This window comes from Macaca thibetana, chromosome 11 (assembly GCF_024542745.1).
Source record: "Macaca thibetana thibetana isolate TM-01 chromosome 11, ASM2454274v1, whole genome shotgun sequence".
Classification (NCBI taxonomy): domain Eukaryota; kingdom Metazoa; phylum Chordata; class Mammalia; order Primates; family Cercopithecidae; genus Macaca; species Macaca thibetana.
In genome coordinates, this window is record NC_065588.1 from 114,643,939 (window position 1) to 114,665,251 (window position 21,313).

At 44.2% G+C, this 21,313-nt stretch overlaps 1 protein-coding gene across 1 annotated transcript in view; it reads left to right on the forward strand.

Moving 5' to 3' along the window:
• Positions 1–21,313, forward strand: part of SUDS3 (SDS3 homolog, SIN3A corepressor complex component) — a 1,028,644-nt gene that overhangs the window by 1,002,551 nt on the left and 4,780 nt on the right. Inside the window, exons 8-12 of the mRNA XM_050748188.1 lie at positions 9,514–9,609; positions 10,616–10,677; positions 10,841–10,862; positions 12,249–12,354; positions 19,488–19,572. Of these exons, the coding sequence (XP_050604145.1) occupies positions 9,514–9,609; positions 10,616–10,677; positions 10,841–10,862; positions 12,249–12,354; positions 19,488–19,572 (371 nt within the window). The remainder of the gene's footprint in view (positions 1–9,513; positions 9,610–10,615; positions 10,678–10,840; positions 10,863–12,248; positions 12,355–19,487; positions 19,573–21,313) is intronic.

The following is a 21,313-nucleotide window of genomic DNA, read 5'->3' on the forward strand; positions in this document are numbered from 1 at the left end:
GTGGCATGCCTTTCTGTACATCCCCAAATTTAACTCTTACAATTCAGAAAGTGCTGGGGCTCTGGCGTGTCTGATTTTAGCAGGGTTCCATAGGAAATGCATGCAGTGTTTTTGTGGATGTTCTCAGGGCTGACTTTGAAATTAAAAGTAGCCAGTTAAGATCTTTGTTCCCCTCCGTATATTCCTGGTGTTGTGAACCAGCTTGGCCTTCTGACTGACACAGACCTCTGGCTCCAATCCTCATGGTACACTTAAGAGAATGTGGTTGTGCCTGAGGTGGGGTCTGACTTTTGAAAAATCTCTCGTCTGTTAGCTTCCTTGTAGAAAGACTTGGCAAAAGAAGTGAGCTCTTTGAAGGCCTCTGAAAGCAGCTCAGAAATTTTTTTTTTTTTGTGAGAATGGATGCCAAAACACAGCTTCAGGCAGTATAGTCTTATTCTTGTGGAAGTGCTTATTTAATTAGACCAGTAGCAACGTGGTACCTTGTCTGGTACCAGTCTGCCGGCTTTTGGACCTGCACACCATTTCCTTTGATAGTGGCTGTGACTGGCATCGATGCCTCATCGCTGTCTGCTAGAGCCACCAGATGTTTGGGAGCCTTCATTAGGCTAGTGGGAAATATTATCCGTTTATAGCTGCTCCCTTTCCATCTGTGGGAAAGGGTATCATCACCTTTCCTGTGATTTGGCATCCTAATTATTGACAAGCAATTGATATTGTTTGGCCAGGCAGTTTTACAGCCAGAATCTTAACTGGGACAGGAGGCATCCTCAGTGACTTGAGGCTGAGCCTGCCAGGGTAGAAAAGACAAATAAATTCAGGGAAATCATTTGTAACGCAATAAAATTGATTACAGAAGTGTTTAAAGCTAGCCATGGGCATTAAAGGTACGGATGTCCTTCCTCAAGCCATTTGGTACCCTTGGTATGGAAAGCACTGCCAAGGTAATGATGGAGTGTTGGAAGACAAGGCGCTGGAGCTAGAAGGGTAATTAGCATTTCCACAGATGGTGCTGCTATGGTGTTGGATTAAAGGCTTGATTTCATTCCTCTAATTGAGTGACTTAGTTCACCTTTGTGGATTGATGCCCAATATCATTGTTGCCCAGCTCTGCCCTGAAAAGATACTTTTTAAAGTCTCTGTTTTTGGTTCAACATGAACATCTCTTGAAAAGCAAAGTAGGCACCCTGGGCGACATAGCGAGACTCTGTCTCAAAAAAAAAAAAAAAAAAAAGAAAAGCGAAGTAGGATAAGAGGCTGGTGAGAAGCTTGGTCCAAATAACCCACCGGAAACGGGTGTATTTGGCGACCTGCTCATTCCCACCATGACTTAAAGCATTTACAAACCTCCATAGGAATTGGCAAGAGGTACTGTTTACCGCCCAAATCTCTTGTGGAAAACTTAGGGAAACTGGGTTGTTCAGGCAGAAATGAGTGATTGTGCGTAGAGAAGCTAGGATGAATTATGGTCAGTGCAGCCCAGCTTCAGTGTGTTAGGTCAGTGGGGTCTTGATAAAATGCGGATTCTGTTTCAGTGGCTTTGGAGTGGAGGCTGAGATCCTGCATTTCTTTCTTTCTTTTTTTTTAATTTAATTTTTTTGTTTTTGTCGCCCAGGCTGGAGTGCAGTGGTGCAGTCTCGGCTCACTGCAACCTCCGCCTCCCGTATTCAAGCGATTCTCCTGCTTCAGCCTCCCAGGTAGCTGGGATTACAGGCATACACTACCATGCCTAGCTCATTTTTGTATTTTTAGCAGAGACAGGGTTTCACCATGTTGGCCAGCTGGTCTCGAACTCCTGACCTCAGGTGATCCGCCCACCTCAGCCCCCCAAAGTGCTGGGATTATAGGTATGAGCCACCGCGCCCACCCGAGATCCTATATTTCTGACGACCTTCCCGGGGGGGCACTGATCCTGCTGGCCAGAGCACACTTCAGTAGTGAGGTTATAGATACACTTGCCTGAGGGTGAGATTTCTCTGAAGCAGAGGCCAAGACTACAAGTAATCCAAATATTCGATGAGAACTTTATGAGCTTTAAAATGTGGGGAGCTTTACCATTTTTAATGTGTTTTTCTTTCTCTTACTCTTCTCTCCTTTCTTCCTGTAGTTCACTACCTGCTACTTCCTTTTCTTTTGTAAGTTCTTGCTCACCAGGGGCGTCTTCTAATCCTTAGGCTTCCCCAGTGAAAGCCACCTGTGACCCTAGTAAAGACTGTGAGTTTCCTTTAGAAGATGGTGGGTTCATGGCTGGTACCACGAGTCATAACAATGTCAGAATAGAAGTCTGTTTCCCAAGCACTTACACTGAGCCAAGCATTACATAAATATATTAGAGCTAACTTTGCAGGCTGATAGACCAGGGCTGAATCCTGGCACTGTCACAGATTCAATTCTGAGGTAGGGTTTTCTCATTTGGCCAGGGGATGATAGAACCTTCTGGAGAGGGTAGCTGTGATGTGAGATGGGATAATGCCTGTTAAGTTGCTTCAGAAAGTAGCTGGTTCACAGGGTGAACACTCAGGGATTGGGAAGTTGTAACCTCACTGAGTTCCTGCAGCTCCCTTTGACCTTGGGGGTATTGCTTCTGATTTTATAGATGGCAGAGGTGGCTCGGAGAAGTGGAGCCATTTGCTCACAGTCCCTCAGTGAGACAGATAGTAGTTAAGCCAGTGTGTGTCTGGCTCCAAGCATATTCTCTTCACCACCACTACTATTGACTCTCTGCAGATACCATAGATACATGTGGTGGCACTAAGACTCACAAAATTAGGCTAATGAGTAAAGTCTGTGTCTTCCTGGAGGCTCTTTTCTGGTAGAAAGCTGACATAGCTTCCTTGACTTCCCCCAAGGTTATGTGGTGTTGAGATGGAGGGCCCCTAAATAAAGTTAACAATTTGACAGGCTCGTTTTTGACTCATTGGTAAGACAGGGTCTCACTCCAGTTGCCAAGGGTGGAGTGCAGTGGTGCCATCACGGCTCACTGCAGTTCGACTTCCTGGGCTCAGGTGATTCTCCTGCCTCAGCCTCCTGAATAGCTGGGATTACAGGCATGTGCCACCTTACCTGGCTCATTTTTGTGTATTATTTTTGAGACGGAGTCTCGCTCTGTCATCCAGGCTGGAGTGCAGTGGCGCGATCTCGGCTCACTGCAAGCTCTGCCTCCTGGGTTCGCACCATTCTCCTGCCTCAGCCTCCCGAGTAGCTGGGACTACAGGCACCCGCCACCATGCCCGGCTAATTTTTTGTATTTTTTTGTTTAGTAGAGACGGGGTTTCACCATGTTAACCAGGATGGTCTCGATCTCCTGACCTTGTGATCTGCCGGCCTCAGCCTTCCAAAGTATTGGGATTACAGGCATGAGCCACTGCTCCCGGCCTTTCCTTTTTTTATTTTTTTTTCGTAGAGACTGGGTTTTCCCATGTTGCCTAGGCTGGTCTTGAATTCCTGGGCTCAAGCAGTCTGCCCGACTTGGTCTCCCAAAGTGCTGGGTTTACAGGCGTGAGCTACCACATCTGGCTTTTTTACTCATTTTAAAACCCTGCCAGGCGCGGTGGCTCACACCTGTAATCCTAGCACTTTGGGAGGCCGAGGCGGGCGGATCACAAGGTCAGGAGATCGAGACCACGGTGAAACCCGGTCTCCATTAAAAAATACAAAAAATTAGCCGGGCGTGGTGGCGGGCGCCTGTAGTCCCAGCTACTCAGGAGGCTGAGGCAGGAGAATGGCGTGAACCCGGGAGGCGGAGCTTGCAGTGAGCCGAGATTGCGCCACTGCACTCCAGCCTGGGCAACAGAGCCAGACTCCATCTCAAAAAAAAAAAAACCTCTAAGATATATGTGGTTGTACTACTATAGGAACAGTAAATTTCACATGTATGCAGTAGATGCTAAGGAGTAGCGACTTGGGTGTCAAGACAAGGGGAAGAGGCCCCACACAAATATCTGGAGAGGGAGAATAGAAGAGGTGACCTGGATTTTGGGCAGAGTGGGCCTGTCCTCAAGATGTTTTTTCCTGGTGCTGGCACCGTGGAATCAGGTCTTTTAATGCACTTGAGGGTGCAGAGAGGAAGGCTCGACTGGCTCGCTGTTTATTGCCTTCCCTTCATAATGGGCAACTTTGGCTTTAAGGAGATTGGTCCTTTATTCCTACTCTGATTTGGCCTCCAAAGACCTAACAGTGATTCTTGTGGATTTTTTTTTTTTGTTTTTTGATACGGAGTCTAGCCTTGTCGCCCAGGCTAAAGTGCAGTGGCGTGGTCTTGGCTCACTGCAACCTCCACCTCCCGGGTTCAAGTGATTCTTCTGCCTTAGCCTCCCGAGTAGCGGGGACTACAGGTGTGTGCCACCACGCCCGACTAATTTTTGTACTTTTAGTAGAGATGGGGTTTCACCATGTTGGCCAGGCTGGTCTCGAACTCCTGACCTCAGGTGATCTGCCCGCCATGGCCTCCCAAAGTGCTGGAATTACAGACGTGAACCACCGTGCCCAGCCCTAACATTCATTCATATTCCCCTCCCCCACAAACCTTAGGCATTCTTCTGTTACCACCGCAGCATTAATTTGCATCAACGTTGATGGCGCCCTCCATCCTGCTAGAGAAGGGCATGATGTTGTGCTAGGATTGCTCTGGGCTGCTAGTCTAGCCTGTGGGTCCCTGCCCTGTTTTGGAAGTAGTTGCCAATCTGCTACAATGTTTAATCTGCAGTGGATTTTCTTTCTGCCACTTATGTCCCATTTCTTTTTAAAGAAAATTTCCTTTTTAAATTTAAAGTACATTTAATTTTTCGAGATAGGGTCTTGTTCTGTCACCCAGGTTGGAGTGCAGTGGCACAATCTTGGCTCACTGCAACCTCTGCCTCCTGTGCTCAAGTGATCCACCGCAGCCTCCCAAGTAGCTGGGACTACAGGCACCTGCCACCTAGCCCGGCTAGTTTTTTGTATTTTTCTGTAGAGATGGGGTTTTGCTCTGTTGCCCAGGCTGGTCTTGAACTCCTGGGCTCAAGCAATCCACCCTCCTTGGCTCCCCAAAGTGTTGGGATTACAGGCGTCAGCCATTGCACCCAGCCTTATATTCTTTTTTTTTTTTTTTTTTTTTTTTTTTTGAGACAGAGTCTCGCTTTGTCGCCGAGGCTGGAGTGCAGTGGCACAATCTCGGCTCACTGCGAGCTCTGCCTCTCGGGTTCACGCCATTCTCCTGCCTCAGCCTCCCAAGTAGCTGAGACTACAGGCGCCCACCACCATGCCTGACTAATTTTTGTATTTTTAGTAGAGACAGGGTTTTACGTTGTTAGCCAGTATGGTCTCCATCTCCTGACCTCATGATCCACCCGCCTTGGCCTCCCAAAGTGCTGGGATTACAGATGTGAGCCACCACGCCTGGCTATATCCCATTTTTTAAGGATGCCCCTTTGAATTGCTGCAATTAATATTTTTTCCAATAGATAAATATGAGCTTGTTTTAATAGTTAAAGTATGTTGAATTGAAGCTTTTACTGCTGTTGTACACTGTAGGCAGGTATGCTGTTGGAAATGAATGAATAGGCCTAAAGAAGTGCAGAACAAAAGGCCAGCCAGTAAACTGGTAGTTGTATGTAAATTGCAGGTAATTTATCAGGAATATCTCTCCAGAGGGACTATGCTGTAATGACTCTACCACCTAGCATTGCTTCAACCTGAGCTCCCATTTTTTAGATGTCAGAACCAGTGCTACCTGTGGTGAGGGGTGGGGCGGGGGGGAGGGCCTGTATCTCTCAGGTTTCCTAGTGAGTAGAACAGGAGGATTTGCACTATTAAAGGTCATATTGCATGGTGGTTTGGAGAGGAGTTGTATGCCTAGTCTTGTTGCTTATTTGGTGTTTTCTCTCACATACACTCTCGCAAGTCTGCTTTAAATGCTTGATGTTTAATTACATAAATAGCATCTCCACTGAAGCAAACCTATGAGGAGACCTCTGGATCAAAGAGGGGTTCTAATTTCAGCCAGTTTGAGTTTTTTTGTGGTTGGTGCATGATGTCGGAGAGGAAGACTGACTGCATCTCTGCTCAGGTGTCTTCTCTGGGGTTGTCACACTCCAGGGTCTGAACTTCAGTTCTGGAAGTTTGATTTTTGTCAGTGTAGCCAGATTGAGCGTCTTGGGACTCTTAGGGGCCAAACTCTTGGGAGATTGATGGTAAAACTCAGGATACCAGCTCGTTGCTTACAGTGAGAAATAGAACTTCCAGGCACACTCAGACCCAGGTTGTCAGGCTCCATCCTATGAAAAATCCACTTTAGAAGCCAACTAGGCAAACCTGGCATTAGAGCAAGGTGACTTAAGTGGATAATCTTACTATGTCTGTTGGGGCTGTGATACATGTCGATCATGTCCTCAAATCATGTCTTCCGCCTGGCCCATTGGCCAGGACTGCTCCCTTCTGTCTCCTCTTTCTCAGATGGAAATGGAGACGGAGACATGCTGGTAAGTTTTAGGGGCTTCTCCAGAGTCTCTTCCTTCTGCGAAGTAGTCTTTTTGGATAAAATTAATCAGATTGTTGCTGTGACTAGGCTAATAAAATAGATTTTTTTTTTTTTTTTTTTTAGCATTTCATAAGAATTTGATTATATTTTTTGGTTTGTAAGTGATACAGTTATGATTTTCAGAGTTCAGTGGCCGTGATTGGCCTTTACTTGGCTTACATCCATCATGCATTGTCCACCCTCCCCCCTCCCCAGTCTTGGCAGCCTGCAGAGCAGAGCACACTCAGCCATTCTCTGGCAGAACATTCCATAATGTTCTCGGGCTATGTGCTTTTTCTTTGGTGCTCTCTTGGGTTGGGTGAGCTCCCTTTACACTTTATTTTCCAAATTAGGTGTCAATGTTGTACAGCCTCACAGTTGACATCAGCTGCTTTCGACTATGTAACTTCTTTTCAGCTCTTTGTGCCTTGAATTTTAAAAAGGATCTTTGTATAGTTTTTTCCTGCCCGAAAATATAATAATAAAAACTAGCATTGATAGAACTCCCGTTATGGCAAGCACCGTGCTAAGACTTCACGTGTATCATCACATGTAACCCTCACAGCGCACTGTGGGGGAGGCATTATTGATACTTTGTTCTCTAGGCGAGGACACTTGAGACATACAGCACTTACAAACCTGTGTTAGGCCACACAGCTGTTGCAGGGATTCAGACGCACATTTATGTGACACTCCAGGTCTTAACCATGGTGCTGTGTCACTGGCCAGTAACTAACTGGAGAAGGCTGGCACCTCAGCATAGGGTAGGAGATTTTTTTAGGGAGAAGCCTTCCCCACTTGTTTCTGGTGTGTGTGTGTGTGTGTGTGTGTGTGTGTGTGTTTTTACTTCCAAGTACACTTTTATAAATATTCATTAATTAGGTCTTTGGTTCTTATTTTACCTCTATTCCATTCATAGAAAAAAAAATTAATACTGCCCAGCCCATTTCTCTGAAGAGCAACATGCAGAAGCCTTCTCTGTTTTAAATTTTGTGTGGCACATGTATGACGTGCTCTAAGATCCTGCACACTGCTTGGTAGAATTTGCTGAAGCCGCCCTGCCTGCTCTGCTGACTGTGTGCGTAATCACAAATTAACCTCGCCCCATGATCAGGCTTGACCTCTTCTACCCATTCTGCACAAAACATTATGCACCCCTACTGGGCCAGACTCTTGCTAGGTGTTGGGGTGAAATTCAGACATCCAAAGGGGGTAGGTAATGACCTGTACACAGTGGCACTTGGTCTACTTGAAGTTTGTATAGATACTCTGGTTACTTGGAGGATGGAATGAGTCTCTGCCTTTGAAAGCTGTCACAGAAGGGAGAGTATTGAACTGACTCTCAAGGGGTATTATGTAGGAGTTTGCTGGGCAGAAAAGAGGAGGGTAGGCAGAGGACAGCCATGCAAAGACTTGAAGGCGTAAAGTCTGGTGCCCTTGGGTAACAGGATAGCTAAAGGCTTGCACACAGTGTAAGCATGAGTGAAGAAGAAGGGAGGAAGACCAGAAATGAGGCCTGGCTTTTATCCTGTGGAGAGTGATGAGCCACTGAAATATTTAGTAAGAAGATGGCCGCGTGTGGTGACTCACGCCTGTAATCCCAGCACTTTGGGAGGCTGAGGAGGGCGGATCACTTGAGGTCAGGAGTTTGAGACCAGCCTGATCAACATGGTGAAACCCCATCTCTACTAAAAATACAAAAAAATCAGTTGGGTGTGGTGGCGCATGCCTGTAGTCCCAGCTACTTGGGAGGCTGAGGCATGAGGCTTGTTTGAACCTGGGAGGCGAAGGTTGCAGTGAATGAACATCGTGCCACTGCACTCCAGCCTGGGTGACAGAGTAAGGCCCTGTCTCAAAAAAATCAAAAAAGAAATGTTTAGTAACAAGAGTGTTATGCAAAACGATCTGATTTGTGTCCCAGGAAGATCACTTTGAGGGAGGGGAGGATGGACAGGACATGGGAAAGAACACTGAAGGCCATGGAGGTAACCAGTGGAAGGATGAAGGCATGAAGTGGAGGCGGAACCAACATACCTGGTGAACCTCATGCCTGGGTGAAGGAAGACAAGTCACAGATGACAGATTTGTTCTCGCATGGAAGAAGGGTTAGATTGGATGCCCCTGAGACACAGGAAAAGCAGCAGCCTTGGGAGGGGAAACAAGGAGAACTGAGTTTGTGTGGGGCCTGGAGAATATGTGGTATCAGGTATCTATTGCCATTCAGAGGGATGTGTGGAGCTGGAATTGGTGATTGCAGATTGGTTGGGATACAGTCCGAAAGGAACTGACTGGACCCCAAAGATCACCAGTATTCAGGGAGCAGACAAGTGAAAAAGGACCCCGAGGAGGCAGGTTCACCTCCTTGTGCACCATGGCTTGGGAGGAGCTACTCGAAGGCGTGGGGAGTCGGCAGCAGTGTGAGACCGCAGAGAGGAGTGCAGAAGGGAAAGAGGCTTTTATTGTGAGCCCTCATTGTGTCTTCTTGATAGTCAAGTAGCTACAAAAGGTTATAAAAGAAAAAAAAGTCTGAGTCTATAAATGAAAACTTCATATAAAAACGTTGGCACTGAGGCCAGTGGCCTCTAAAAGAGCTTTTTATACCCGTGGACTTTGGCACACCCACCCTCCGTGGGAACTGCAGAAATTAGCTGAGATGACCTTCAGGTTCCTTCCTATCCTGAGAGCCTGCGCCTCTGGGCTTCTTAATTTGAGGGAGAGGAGGAATATCCCCTAGGATATGAGGGTGCTGGAGAGATGCCCACAGTGGCTGTAATGCTTGACAGCAGGGCTGCATTTCTGAGAGGGGTGTGCACTTAGGGCAGCTGGTCTGAATCTTCCAAGCATAAACACTTTCTAAAATCTAATGGGGTGTCTGGCTACAACCATGTGTAGAGCAAACATCCCCAGTAAAACAGTTCTGACTGGGTGGCTGGGGGGCAGATATTCTTATACTATAGAAATTCTTAATGACTTCAAGTGGGAGTTGGATAGATTTAACCATTCCATTCTTGCCACAGATTCTATGGAGGTGAAACCTATCATGACCAGAAAGTTGCGGAGGCGACCAAATGATCCCGTCCCCATCCCAGACAAGAGGAGGAAACCTGCTCCAGATATCCATTTACATCAAGCTGTAACCGCCTTTCTTTCTTAAGACTGTGGAATCCTGTTTATCCGTTTGCTAGGGTATACATGGCCGTTGTCCTACAGAAATAGTAATATTTAATTGGAAAGCATGTGTAAAATGTTTGTCCAGGGGTTAGGGGTTGCTCATTTTATGGGAGTCCTCATTTGCTACTGCTTTTGGTGGGAGAGATGTATAGAGAGTTGTGATTTGGAAAGGTGCTTTGCGTGCAAAGTTCAGCCTGGTTTTAATGCTAACATCCAGATTCAGGGGCATCTGAAAACCTGATGTGCCTTAATTTTTTCACCTGTAATTTTCCACTTTCCAACCGTAAAATGAAGGCAGTAATATCTACCTTTATGTATCTCCTCTGTTATCTATGTCCGTAATATAGTGGATTGCAAACTGTTTTTAAATTAAAGCAAATGAGGTTTCAGTCAGACATGAAGCAGCCTTTTGATCATAAAAATGGTAACGGAAGCAGGAAAGATGGAGAAGTGTTGTTTCTGTTCCTTTCGAGGAGATGGTAAATAGCTCTCTGCCCAAAATGGCTTAGTCATTTGTGTGCCGTCAGGAAAGGGCATAACTTCAGGTTGCTTCCCCTTCACAACAGGATTTAAGTTGCTGAGGGAAGATTAGCCTTACCTTGGGTGTGTGTGTTTGTGCAAGTCTTTAGATCTTTGGAACAAAAGCGCTTTATATATTCATGATGAAATTCTTATTTTTACTGTCTCCTGTGCTGTTTTATTGTAGATGCCTAATGAAGCTCATTCCATCTTCTCATCCTAGCAGTGGGGGATGTGAATTCTTTTATGTATTCAAGTACCATGACATTTAGTAGGAGAATCATAAATTTCTAAGAAGCAAACTGTTACTGTAGAAACATCATTTAACAAAATCACACTTTGTAAATTCTAAAATACTGGTACCATTTTGTTGATTACTCTTTGCTTGGAAACTGTACTTTTCACACAGAGTCCTTTAACTCTCAACACCCCAGCTAAACTATTTGTTAACAGATGAACAGATCATGGAGGATCTGAGAACGTTAAATAAGGTACAGTTTGGCTTTTTTGATTTATTTGAAAACTCAGGCTTATGTGGTTTTTTGCTTTCCTTTGTTAACATGTTACTTGTTAAATCATCATGATACTTTTGACACCTGAAGTTGCATCTGAAATGATTTTCTCTAAGATTTTTTGTTGTTATTCTTCCTACAGCTTAAGTCACCCAAGAGACCAGGTGAGTGCATGATGTGTTGGCATTTATGCAATCTTTCTATCATGTTGTTGGAAAAGTGTGTGAATACCTGTCAGGAAATTGTTGCAATTTTCAAAAATGAAATGTTTATCATTTGCCTAAGAGTAGACATCACGAAAACTGAAGGGGACCTTAACTACACCCCTCCATGATTTCTTTTTTTTTTTTTTCTAACCCCTGCTTTGTTATTTTTATTTTTTTCTTAGGGTTTATTGTAAAAGAGACATTTGATTGGCTGGTAAAGGTTTCCTTCTGTGTACGCATCAGGCATAAAATTTAAATACACATCCATTTCTGAAAATGAAACTAGGATTTTAAGTATTACTGGCTTTCTAAAGCCAAGTCCTAGGCAGTTCGGCTCCAGTGGCTTTTCATGGCCTGACTCTGGTAAGGCATTCGAAGGCTGCTCTGACTCACAGTTCATAGAAGAGACCAACCGGCTCAGTATTCATAGTTGTTCCTTCCAGAACAGCACTTGAGATCATCAGTGCTAGTTGCCAACTAGAATGCTGAATTGGTGACATCTTTTTTTGTTTAAAGCACCATGATTACTCACACATCCCTCTACTTCCTGAGTCTTGTGGAAGAAAAACAAGAGTCTTCTTTTTCTGGATAATGTCTTCCTGGGGGCCTCTGTGGTCCACAGAGATGTCCTGACCTTCTGAGGCATGCATGATGGGGAGGGGGTGAGGGAGTTGTGTGAGTGTGTACATTTAGTAGTTCTTGAAATGATTCCTTTTTTGGATTATAGAGTCTCACTCTGTCGCCCGGCTGGAGTGCAGTGGCATGATCTCTGCTTACTGCAACTTCCGACTCCCAGGTTCAAGTGATTTTCCTGCCTCAGCCTCCCGAGTAGCTGGGACTACAGGCGCGTGCCACCATGCCTGGCCGACTTTTTGTATTTTAGTTTCACCATGTTGGCCAGGATGGTCTCATCTGTTGACCTCGTGGTCCACCTGCCTCGGCCTCCCAAAGTGCTGGGATTATAGGCGTGCGCCACTGCACCCTGCTGAAAATGATTGCATTTTAAAGAGATTTTCATAATACTTGCCCTTTGATCACCAGGGCTTTAGTCCTACTGTAAGTGACCTTATATGTTTGCACATTTGACCTTAATCTTTCTGAAGCCCAGGTGTCTCTTCCATTTGATGAGGTTAATCTGTGCCTTGCCTACTTCCCAGGGTTGCTTTGATTATCAAGTTTAGATGGAATATACAAGAATTTTGCTGAATTCCCATGCATTATTACTGTAAGGGCTCAATGATGATTATTACCACATTCTGATAGTGTTTCAATTAAAGCATGTTAACTGGTAGACTCGCATGTGTTGGTTACATTCTTAGTCATGTAAGTGTTGGTTTCCTCCAGCATCTCCATCGTCTCCTGAGCACTTGCCTGCGACACCTGCGGAATCTCCAGCCCAGAGGTTTGAAGCTCGGATAGAAGACGGCAAACTGTACTATGACAAAAGATGGTATGTTATGGGAAAACCTGGACTACTTGTAAAAGTCTCATACCAACCACTTGGAAAGAGGGCTGGGGCTATTGTAGTTATTTCAGAGCATGGCTGCTGTTAAACTTACATAGTACTAAAAGTAGAAACCCATTAAAAAATGTATTAGCAGTCATTTAACCAATACTTCCGGTAGATCTTTGAAAGCAGTGTTTCCCAAAACCATGTTCTGCTCCCCTTCCTTCTCCATTCCGCTGTCTCTGTACTAGAATTTGCAGGCTGCTATCTTGTATGGTGCCCCTGCCAACTGGGGCTGGGGTGTATGTCCCCCTGTGACCCCTCTTAACTCTGCCCCTGTGTGCTAAAGTTAGTAGGTGCTCTTCGGATTAAAGGATTTTGTGGTCATATCAGTTTGGGGGATGATCATGTTAATTAAGGTAAGTGGGTTTCTCCCTTGTAGCACCCTTTGGGTCCTGTGATATGCTAATGTACACTGTGAATTTCTAAGATGTTATTAGTTGTGTTTTGATGTCACATACCCTTTTTTCTTACATGATCCTGCTGCAGAAGTGGTCAAGGATACTTGCTTGGGGGAGCTGTATCCTAAAACATTCCTAGTTTGTTTTTTGTTTTTTGAGACGGAGTCTTGCTCTGTCACCAGACTGGAGTGCAGTGGTGTGATCTCAGCTCACTGCAACCTCCGCCTTCCCTGTTCAAGTGATTCTCCTGCCTCAACCTCCCGAGTAGCTGGAATCGCAGGCACCTGCCACCATGCCCAGCTAATTTTTGTATTTTTAGTAGAGACGAGGTTTCACCATGTTGGCCGGGTTGGTCTCGAACTCCTGACCTCACATGATCTGATTGCCTCGGCTTCCCAAAGTGCTGGGATTACAGGCGTAAGCCACCATGTCCTGCTGCATTCCTAGTTTACACTGAAGACTCTTTGAAACCTTCAGACCACCTAGCATTTTTCATTGGAAAGGTAATGGCAAAACAGTATGGAAGAACCTTAAAAGCTCATACTTTTGTTCATTCAACAAACATTTCTTCTGTATTAACACTTTCTGCTGGGTATGAAATGGATACTGCCATCATTTCTCAGGTCTTTTCATTCTGATATATTTCTTTTTATTCTTTGTCCATATGCAGGCATACTCTCTGTTCGTTTTAAGTCATAATGGACATATGGTTGGCTTTGCCTTTCCGTTTGGTTATATTGAGAATGTTTTTCTGGGTTACTATAAGGTGTCTGTAATTATCATTTATAATGGCTATATAATGACCCTTTGAGTTTCAGTATCTAACCAAAAGTTCCAAAATTGGGGTAATGGTTATTTATTTTGAATTCTTAAAAAAAACCAGCATTGTGTTAGATTGGTTACTTGATAACATTGTACTTGTCAGAAATGCTTAGGGTTCTTGTCATGCCTGAAATAAATCATTTCCACCTACTAAGTTGCAGTGAGTTAATTACCCAGTAGATGCTGGAGGCTCACTTTATCACTAAGGCTGGTCTTGATGACTTCTTCCCCTCTGATTTGGTTTTCTTTGGCCTTCTTCAGGAAGGTCGGTTTGTGTTGTAACATTATGTCTCAGAACACATCGCCACTAGGTGGCAGGTTCTAACAGCTTAACACCGAGAAGGGCAAAATGAGATGAAAAATGTTTCTAATAATGAAAACCAAATAACCTTTAAAGATCAAGCCCACACATAAGAACCATCCTTGAAAATGATGAGATTTATCAGTAACATTTTTACGGATCTATGAGTCTTAAAGCCATGTGATATTTCCAGTCATGTTCATTTTGTTAATTGTGTTGCTTTGAATCTTCCTCTTTCTAAGCTTAATCCTCAGACTTGATGAGACATGTCTTGAGGGTGAAAATGCAGTAAAATAAAATTCTTGTTTTTTTAAAAAAAGGATCCACAGTGTCTGGTGTTTCCTAATGTAAACAAAATGGTCAGATATGATGTGTTAGAACTCCTAAGCATTTTGAAGGAATTTTCACCATCTTTCTTACATCAGCAGCAGAAATGTAGAAAATAATGTCACTGGATGCATTTTACTTCAGTGAAATTGAAATTGCTTATTCTCTTGTTAAATATACTGTGAAAATGTTGTTTTCTTCTCTATTCCATATACCTTTAATTTTTGGCCTTGGCAGTCAGAGATCATAATGCAGTTGTTGAAGGTGGGTCTTTCTCTTCCCCAGTGACAATTGAAGAGTGTTCCTGGGAATACTGGCTGAGCTGCTCACTGGTGCAGAGCCAGCCTCTCCCATCTCACCAGGCTCATGTTTGGCTTTTGTATCAGTTTGGAGGTTTTGTTTTTCTTTCTTCGGCAGATGTGGCCTGTGGCTGAGAGGTCAGCTACGTTGCTTTATGCAACGTGTGGAGTGTGTGGAGGGGTGTGGAGTATTTTGGTGCAGCCATATTTTTGGCAGAAGATGTCTTGCTGAGTTTTAAATGACTTCAGCAAAACAAATGGGATTCAGGCATCGCATCTTGGTGTGAATACTTGCCAAGCTGCCTTTCATTTTGAAAAATAAGGATTTTCCCTTTGCCTTGGTCTTATACTGCTTTTAAGGCATTCTATGTCATGCTATATAAGTTTCCCTCACATTTTGATTTGGACTAATGACCTCTCAAAAAATACTGTGAAAACGGGTGGACTTCTGTTTTTCTCTCCTCATTTAAATCAGGGGCTGCCTGTGAGTCAGAAACGAAGCCACCCGCTTGCCCAAGTGCATTTTCCCCTCCAGCCTTCGGTTGACACAAAAGACTTAACACAGTGAATATTTACCAGAAGAATTGGGACTCCTTGAGGTTCTGTAACATGGACTCACTTATTGGGGAAATAAAGTGTTAATACCAGGATTTCTCAGTAGGATAGAAAATTAAATTATTTTTCCTACCTCCTTGCCCCACTTTTGTGCCCACCTTCTTAAGAAATTGCTTTTCGAAAATAGTACAGTAGTGGTAATTTCTAGTTTTGTTGGGTTTAATAGTAGAGGTTCAAAGCTTTAAGAACTTAATTGTAGAGATTCCCAGGTCACAATTTCCATTAGTAACAAAGTAATAAAGTCAGTTTGACATTTGGGGCTTATTCTTTGAGGCTATTTAAATATCTTTTTTCAGCAGCTGAGTTGCAGCTTGTGAAACAGGTTAATTGGCCAAAAAAAAAAAGCACAAATTTACTACCCTATTGATGTTGCTTCACAGCACATTTTATATCTAAACGTATTTTTAAATTTCTTCCCCCTTTGATTTTTCATTAGAAATTAAAAAGTAAATTTGTATGTTAAGGTTGTCACGTACTTTTTGGTTTCATCTTTAAAACCCCCCCACATGAGCACTTTTATTTTTTAGTTTTTTGAGACAGGGTCTCACTGTCCCCCAGGCTGGCGTGCAGTGGTGTGATTATAGCTCACTGGAGCCTTGATCCCCCTGGCTCAAGCGATCTTCCTGCTTTGGCCTCCCGAGTAGCTGGGACTACAGTCCTCCATTACCATGCCTGGCTAATATTTTTTTGATTTTTAGTAGAGATGAGGTCTTGATATGTTGCCCAGGCTATCCTCAAACTCCTGAGCTGAAGTGATCCTCCTGCCTCAGCCTCCCAAAGTGCTGGGATTACAGGTATGAGCCCTGCACACTTTAATATCTAAGGACTTTTCAGAGAATTCAAATAATCTAATAGATTTGATATCTAGGGAAAATGGTTCCCCAAGATATCATGTAGTGCATGAGGATCCCTTGAAGGTCGCAGAGACTATGGTTCAGCGGGAACCTGGGGATCAGTTGGTTTGGAAGTTGGCTGCTTTGGGATGCGTTGGCCACCTCTACTTTGGAGCAAATGGGGACCAATGGTGGACATTCAGGCCACCACTGTTCAGTGATTCCAGAGGAGGCAGATCTGGGAGGTGGCCACATTCCCAAGTTCCAGACCACTTCTCAGAGGTAATAGACCAGCTTGCATCATTTACTCCGGGTGTTCACTTTTAAGTCAGTTGAATGTGTTGGGTTTGGGTTCAAAGTACAACTGAAGGAAAATACAACGCATCTCATGAGAATTGTTGGACTAGCCTTCCAGAGTCAGCTGTTTTCTTCAAAAGGCCTCTGTGAGGATATGATACACAGATACACATGTAACATGTATATGGTTTTTTTTTTTTTTTTTTTTTTTTTGGAGACAGAGTCTCGCTCTGTCGCCCAGGCTGGAGTGCAGTGGTGCAATCTTGGCTCACTGCAGACTCCACCTCCCGGGTTCAAGCGATTCTCCTACCTCAGCTTCCCAAGTAGCTGGGACTACAGGCACACGCCACTATGCCTGGCTAATTTTTTGTATTTTACTCATTCATTTATATTTTTTTGAGACAGAGTCCTGCTCTGTAGTCAAGCTGGAGTGCAGTGGTGCTATCTCACTGCAGCCTCCACCTCCCGGGTTCAATCTGTTCTCTCCCTCAGCTTCCCAAGTAGCTGGGACTATAGGTTCATGCCACCATGCCCAGCTAATTTTTGTATTTTTAGTAGAGACGGGGTTTCACCATGTTCGCCAGGATGGTCTCAATCTCTTGGCCTTATCATCTGCCCACCTCGGCCCCCCAAAGTGCTGGGATTACAGGCCTAAGCCACCATGCCCGGCCAATTTTTTGTATTTTAGTAGAGATGGGGTTTCACCTTGTTGCCCAGGCTGGTGTCGAATCCCTGAGCTCAGGCAATCTGCCCACCTCGGTCTCCCAAAGTGCTAGGGTTACAAGTGTGAGCCACCATGTGAACCACCATACCTGGCCAGATTTTTTTTTTTTTTGAGACAAAGTCTCGTTCTTTCACCCAGGCTGGAGTGCAGTGGCATGATCTCAGCTCACTGCAGTCCCTGCCTCCTGGGTTCATGCAATTTTTGTGCTTCAGCCTCCCGAGTACGTGGGATTACAGGCACCCACACCGTGCTGGCTAATTTTTGTAATTTTAGTAGAGATGGGGTTTCACCATGTTGGTCAGGCTGGTCTTGAACTCCTGACCTCAAGTGATCCACCCACCTCGGCCTCCCAAAGTGCTGGGATTACAGGCATGAGCCACTGCACCCAGCTGTAACGTGTATGTTTTATCATAAACACAGGAACATAGTGGACATTGTTTTGTTTTTTTGTTAGCAGCATATTGAGCATGTTTCCACACTCCTAATATTCTACACCACATCCATGAGCTTTCTTTATTAAAGTGTTTAGAAAGTTGTATCAGAATGACTTGAGGGTAGTTACATTTTGTTTTGTGTCTTTATCTCTTTAATAACTTACAGTCCCTTTAGAATAACTGTGAGTATTCTCCCTCTGTATTTTTATTTTAACCATTACTCAAGACATGACTATTTACATAGGAGAGCCAGCTCAGATGTGAGAGAGAAATCAGGGGAAGGGTTAGAGTGTTAGTATGAACTTAGCTTTTTCTTAGGCATTGTACAGTTCGGACCTTGTGATAGTACATGTTTAGCATAATGAAGGTCCCCTGCCAGTTTACCAACTCATACAGAGCCGAAAGGAACTTTAAAACTTGCATTTAAACCATTCTCGCTGTTCTAATTGAATTTAAAATTCTTTTTTTTTTTTTTTTAAGATGGAGTCTTGCTCTGTTGCTCAGGCTGGAGTGCAGTAGCATGATCTTGGCTCACTGCAACCTCTGCCTCCCGGGGTCAAGTGATTCTTCTGCCACAGCCTCCTGAGTAGCTGGGATTACAAGTGCCTGTCACTATGCCTGGCTAATTTTCATGTTTTTAGTAGAGATGGGGTTTCACCATGTTGGCCAGGCTGGTCTTGAACTCCAGATCTCCGGTGATCTGCTCGCCTCAGCCTCCCAAAGTGCTGAGATTAAAGGCGTGAGCCACTGTGCCCAGCCTAAAATTCTGTTTCTTTTAACAGTATTTTCAGAAAGTACATTGACCTGTAAACCTGAGTTTTCAGTTCATAAGTAGCAGGTTAAAGAGTGAGACCCTAGACTGGAAAAAGTTCATTATGGGAGTGAAGCGCATCCTGTACTGTGATGTCTTGGCAGTAGGTTATTTTGTTATACCAGCAAAACAGACTAAGCCATCATACTTTGCTGGGAGATGCGTTTTGCTGAATTTACACGACTTTATGGGTCTGGTTAGCCAGATCTTTGCAGCCAAAATGAACCAAAGTTTATGTTATTAACCGATGTGGGGCTGGCCCAGGCGGGTGTTGCTAGCTGCAGCTTTGCTAATATTTCCAAGTCTTGTACTCCAGCAGGGGTTCCTTCATCCTGTGGCAGCTGCTGTTGTCCATCTGGGCTTCGGCCCCCAGCAGCTTCACTTTCATCCTTGACCTTGTCCCTGAACGTGTAGAAATAAGAAGTGGCTCTACGCTGTAGGTCGACAGTAGATGCAGGAGTTGAAAGGGGAGTGTTTGTCTTATCTACATTATTCAAAGCAGGTTTCCCACATGTCCAAATTAAATACCCTTTGGTATAGACACTTGGAACTTCGCCTGATTAGCTCATACCAGGTGAGGTTATTTAATGTTCTTTATCCCCAGTGTATTCGAAGCTCTGTGATAGTGGAGACCTTGTGGCTTTTGTCACTGTCTGTCCCCAACCACCAGCATAGTCAGTGGTACACAGTAAGTGCTTCATGAGTATTTCTGAATGAGTGACTAAACGGTTGAAGTCGGCCCTCCTCCTTGTTGGTGACTGACTTGGACAAATAGAAAATAAATAACAGTTGCTGAAGCCTATTATTTGTTTTGTATATCCAGCCTTCTTCAGTGTTCTGGGGTGGGGCCAGAAAGCGGGGACAGAGTTTTTATTTAAACAATTTTAATTTACTTTTTGTACTGGGTCATATAGTCCAAAAAAAGGGAAAAATACATAGTTTTCCAACCCTTTCCCCAGCCTCTTTTTTCCCCTCCATAGAGGGACCAAGGAGTGTAAGCTGTAGATCCCAAAGAAGATTAGGTGGTCTTCTCATCTAAGGATGGAAGCCTTTAAATTAACCTTCATTGGAAATCCAGGCTAGTCCTCAAATGTAAATTATTAAGATTTCTTTAATTATAATTTTTTTTGTAATGGTGTTGTCATTTTGTTTGGCTTTTACTTCCTCTCTCTGTCCTTCCCTTTTTAAAAATATGTGTCTTGTTTTCGTCAGGTACCACAAGAGCCAGGCCATCTATCTGGAGTCAAAGGACAACCAGAAACTGAGCTGCGTGATCAGTTCTGTAGGAGCCAATGAGGTGGGAACCATACTTCCTCACCTTTAGGAAAGCAAAACGTGTACTGCGAAGTGTTGATAGGACAAACCTGAAATGAAAGTGCCACCAAGGAAGTACAGTAGAGTCATGTCTTCTATGTGGGTTAGATTCTAAAGTCAGGCAGAAATTGCACGTTGTCAAAATCATCCTTGAAACCCCTTACATTTGCTTGACTACAACGTATGCAGATTTGTCTATTCCATGGGATGTTTGTGAACTCCCCGTACAGCCACTGATTTGGGAACCGCAGAGCTAGATTCCAGGAAAGAACAAAAAGCAAGTTGGTGTCTGTACATTCAATTCCTGCTTCCTTATTTTAATTTTTATTGTTTTTGAGACAGAGTCTCATTCTGTTGCCCAGGCTGGAGTACAGTGGTGCTATCTTGGCTCACTGCAACCTCCACCTCCCAGGTTCAAGTGATTCTCCTGCCTCAACATCCTGAGTAGCTGGGATTACAGGCACCCACCACCGTGCCCGGCTAACTTGTATTTTTTTTGAAGTGGAGATGAGGTTTCACTGTGTTGGTCAGGCTGGTCTTGAACCCCTGACCTTGTGATCCACCCGGCTCAGCCTCCCAAAGTGCTGGGATTACAGGTGTGAGCCACCGTGCCCAGCCAACTCCTGCTGCTTTTTAAGGTAACCGTCTACTGAGAATGGAGCTTGCCTGTGGAGCATACTCCATCTTGGTGTTGTTTCTCTAGAACTTTCACACATACCAGTAGATTTGTTTCTTGCCGTGAGGATTAAGTGAGGCACCCGGCGCAGGGTCTGGTACCCAGTAAGTGCTCACTAAATGAGTGCTGACCTGAAATGATCCACACGCCACTTGCCTGCCATCTTTCCTAGCTGAGATGTCCTATTGTACCTCAAAACAAGTTGCCAGGCTCATGCCCTTGGTTTTTGGTCTCCTCGAGACACTCCTGCAGGATGGGGTCTGGTTTTAAAGTCAACTCAGAGGGTTACACCTGAGGATGATGTGACTGCCCTCTGAGTTCTCCAAGTGGCCCTTCATGAGGAGTATGTCCACAATGTGTAACTTATATTGTTAGTTAAAAAAAAGTTAAAAACTTTAATAGCTGGATTGGCTCGATCTTTTATCGGTCCACAAATGTCTGCAAAGAAATTGATTTTTATGTGTCTACCCTCTGTAACTTATTTGTGCCAGTGCACAGTAAATCTAATGAAACTGGATTATGAAATAACTTAAGCCTCTTCTATTCTTCCAGCTTCCTGAATTGAAAATGCCCTGAAATGTGACTAGTTTGCAAAATGATTGTTTACTTAGAAGTTAGGGAGAGCCTTCTAGATAAATGAATGCCATTCTTCTCTGGGCTGAGGATCTGTGTGAGTTCCCTCAAGCCAAGTCAGAACCAGAACAGGGAAGCTAATAGAGAGACCTGTTCCTCAGCCAAGAGGTGTCACGATTTCATGATAAGCATTTGCACCTGGCTGGCTGGGTTGTTCTGCCAGACCCTGTGGCCTTCTAGTACCTGACCCTAACTTCAGAACCAGTGCATTATTCTCTGTGATACCTCAAGATTTTTCAGAAAAATAGAAATGTAAGTTAGATTGTTTTTCTCTCTCTCTGCCGAATATTGTCACGTCTTGACATAATAGAGTGTCAGTGAGATCTGACAAATGGTGACACTGAAACATGTCTCCTGGAAGGAAGAAGCTTCAGTGCACTGAAGATATGCAACTCTGGCAATGGGGAAACCGTTC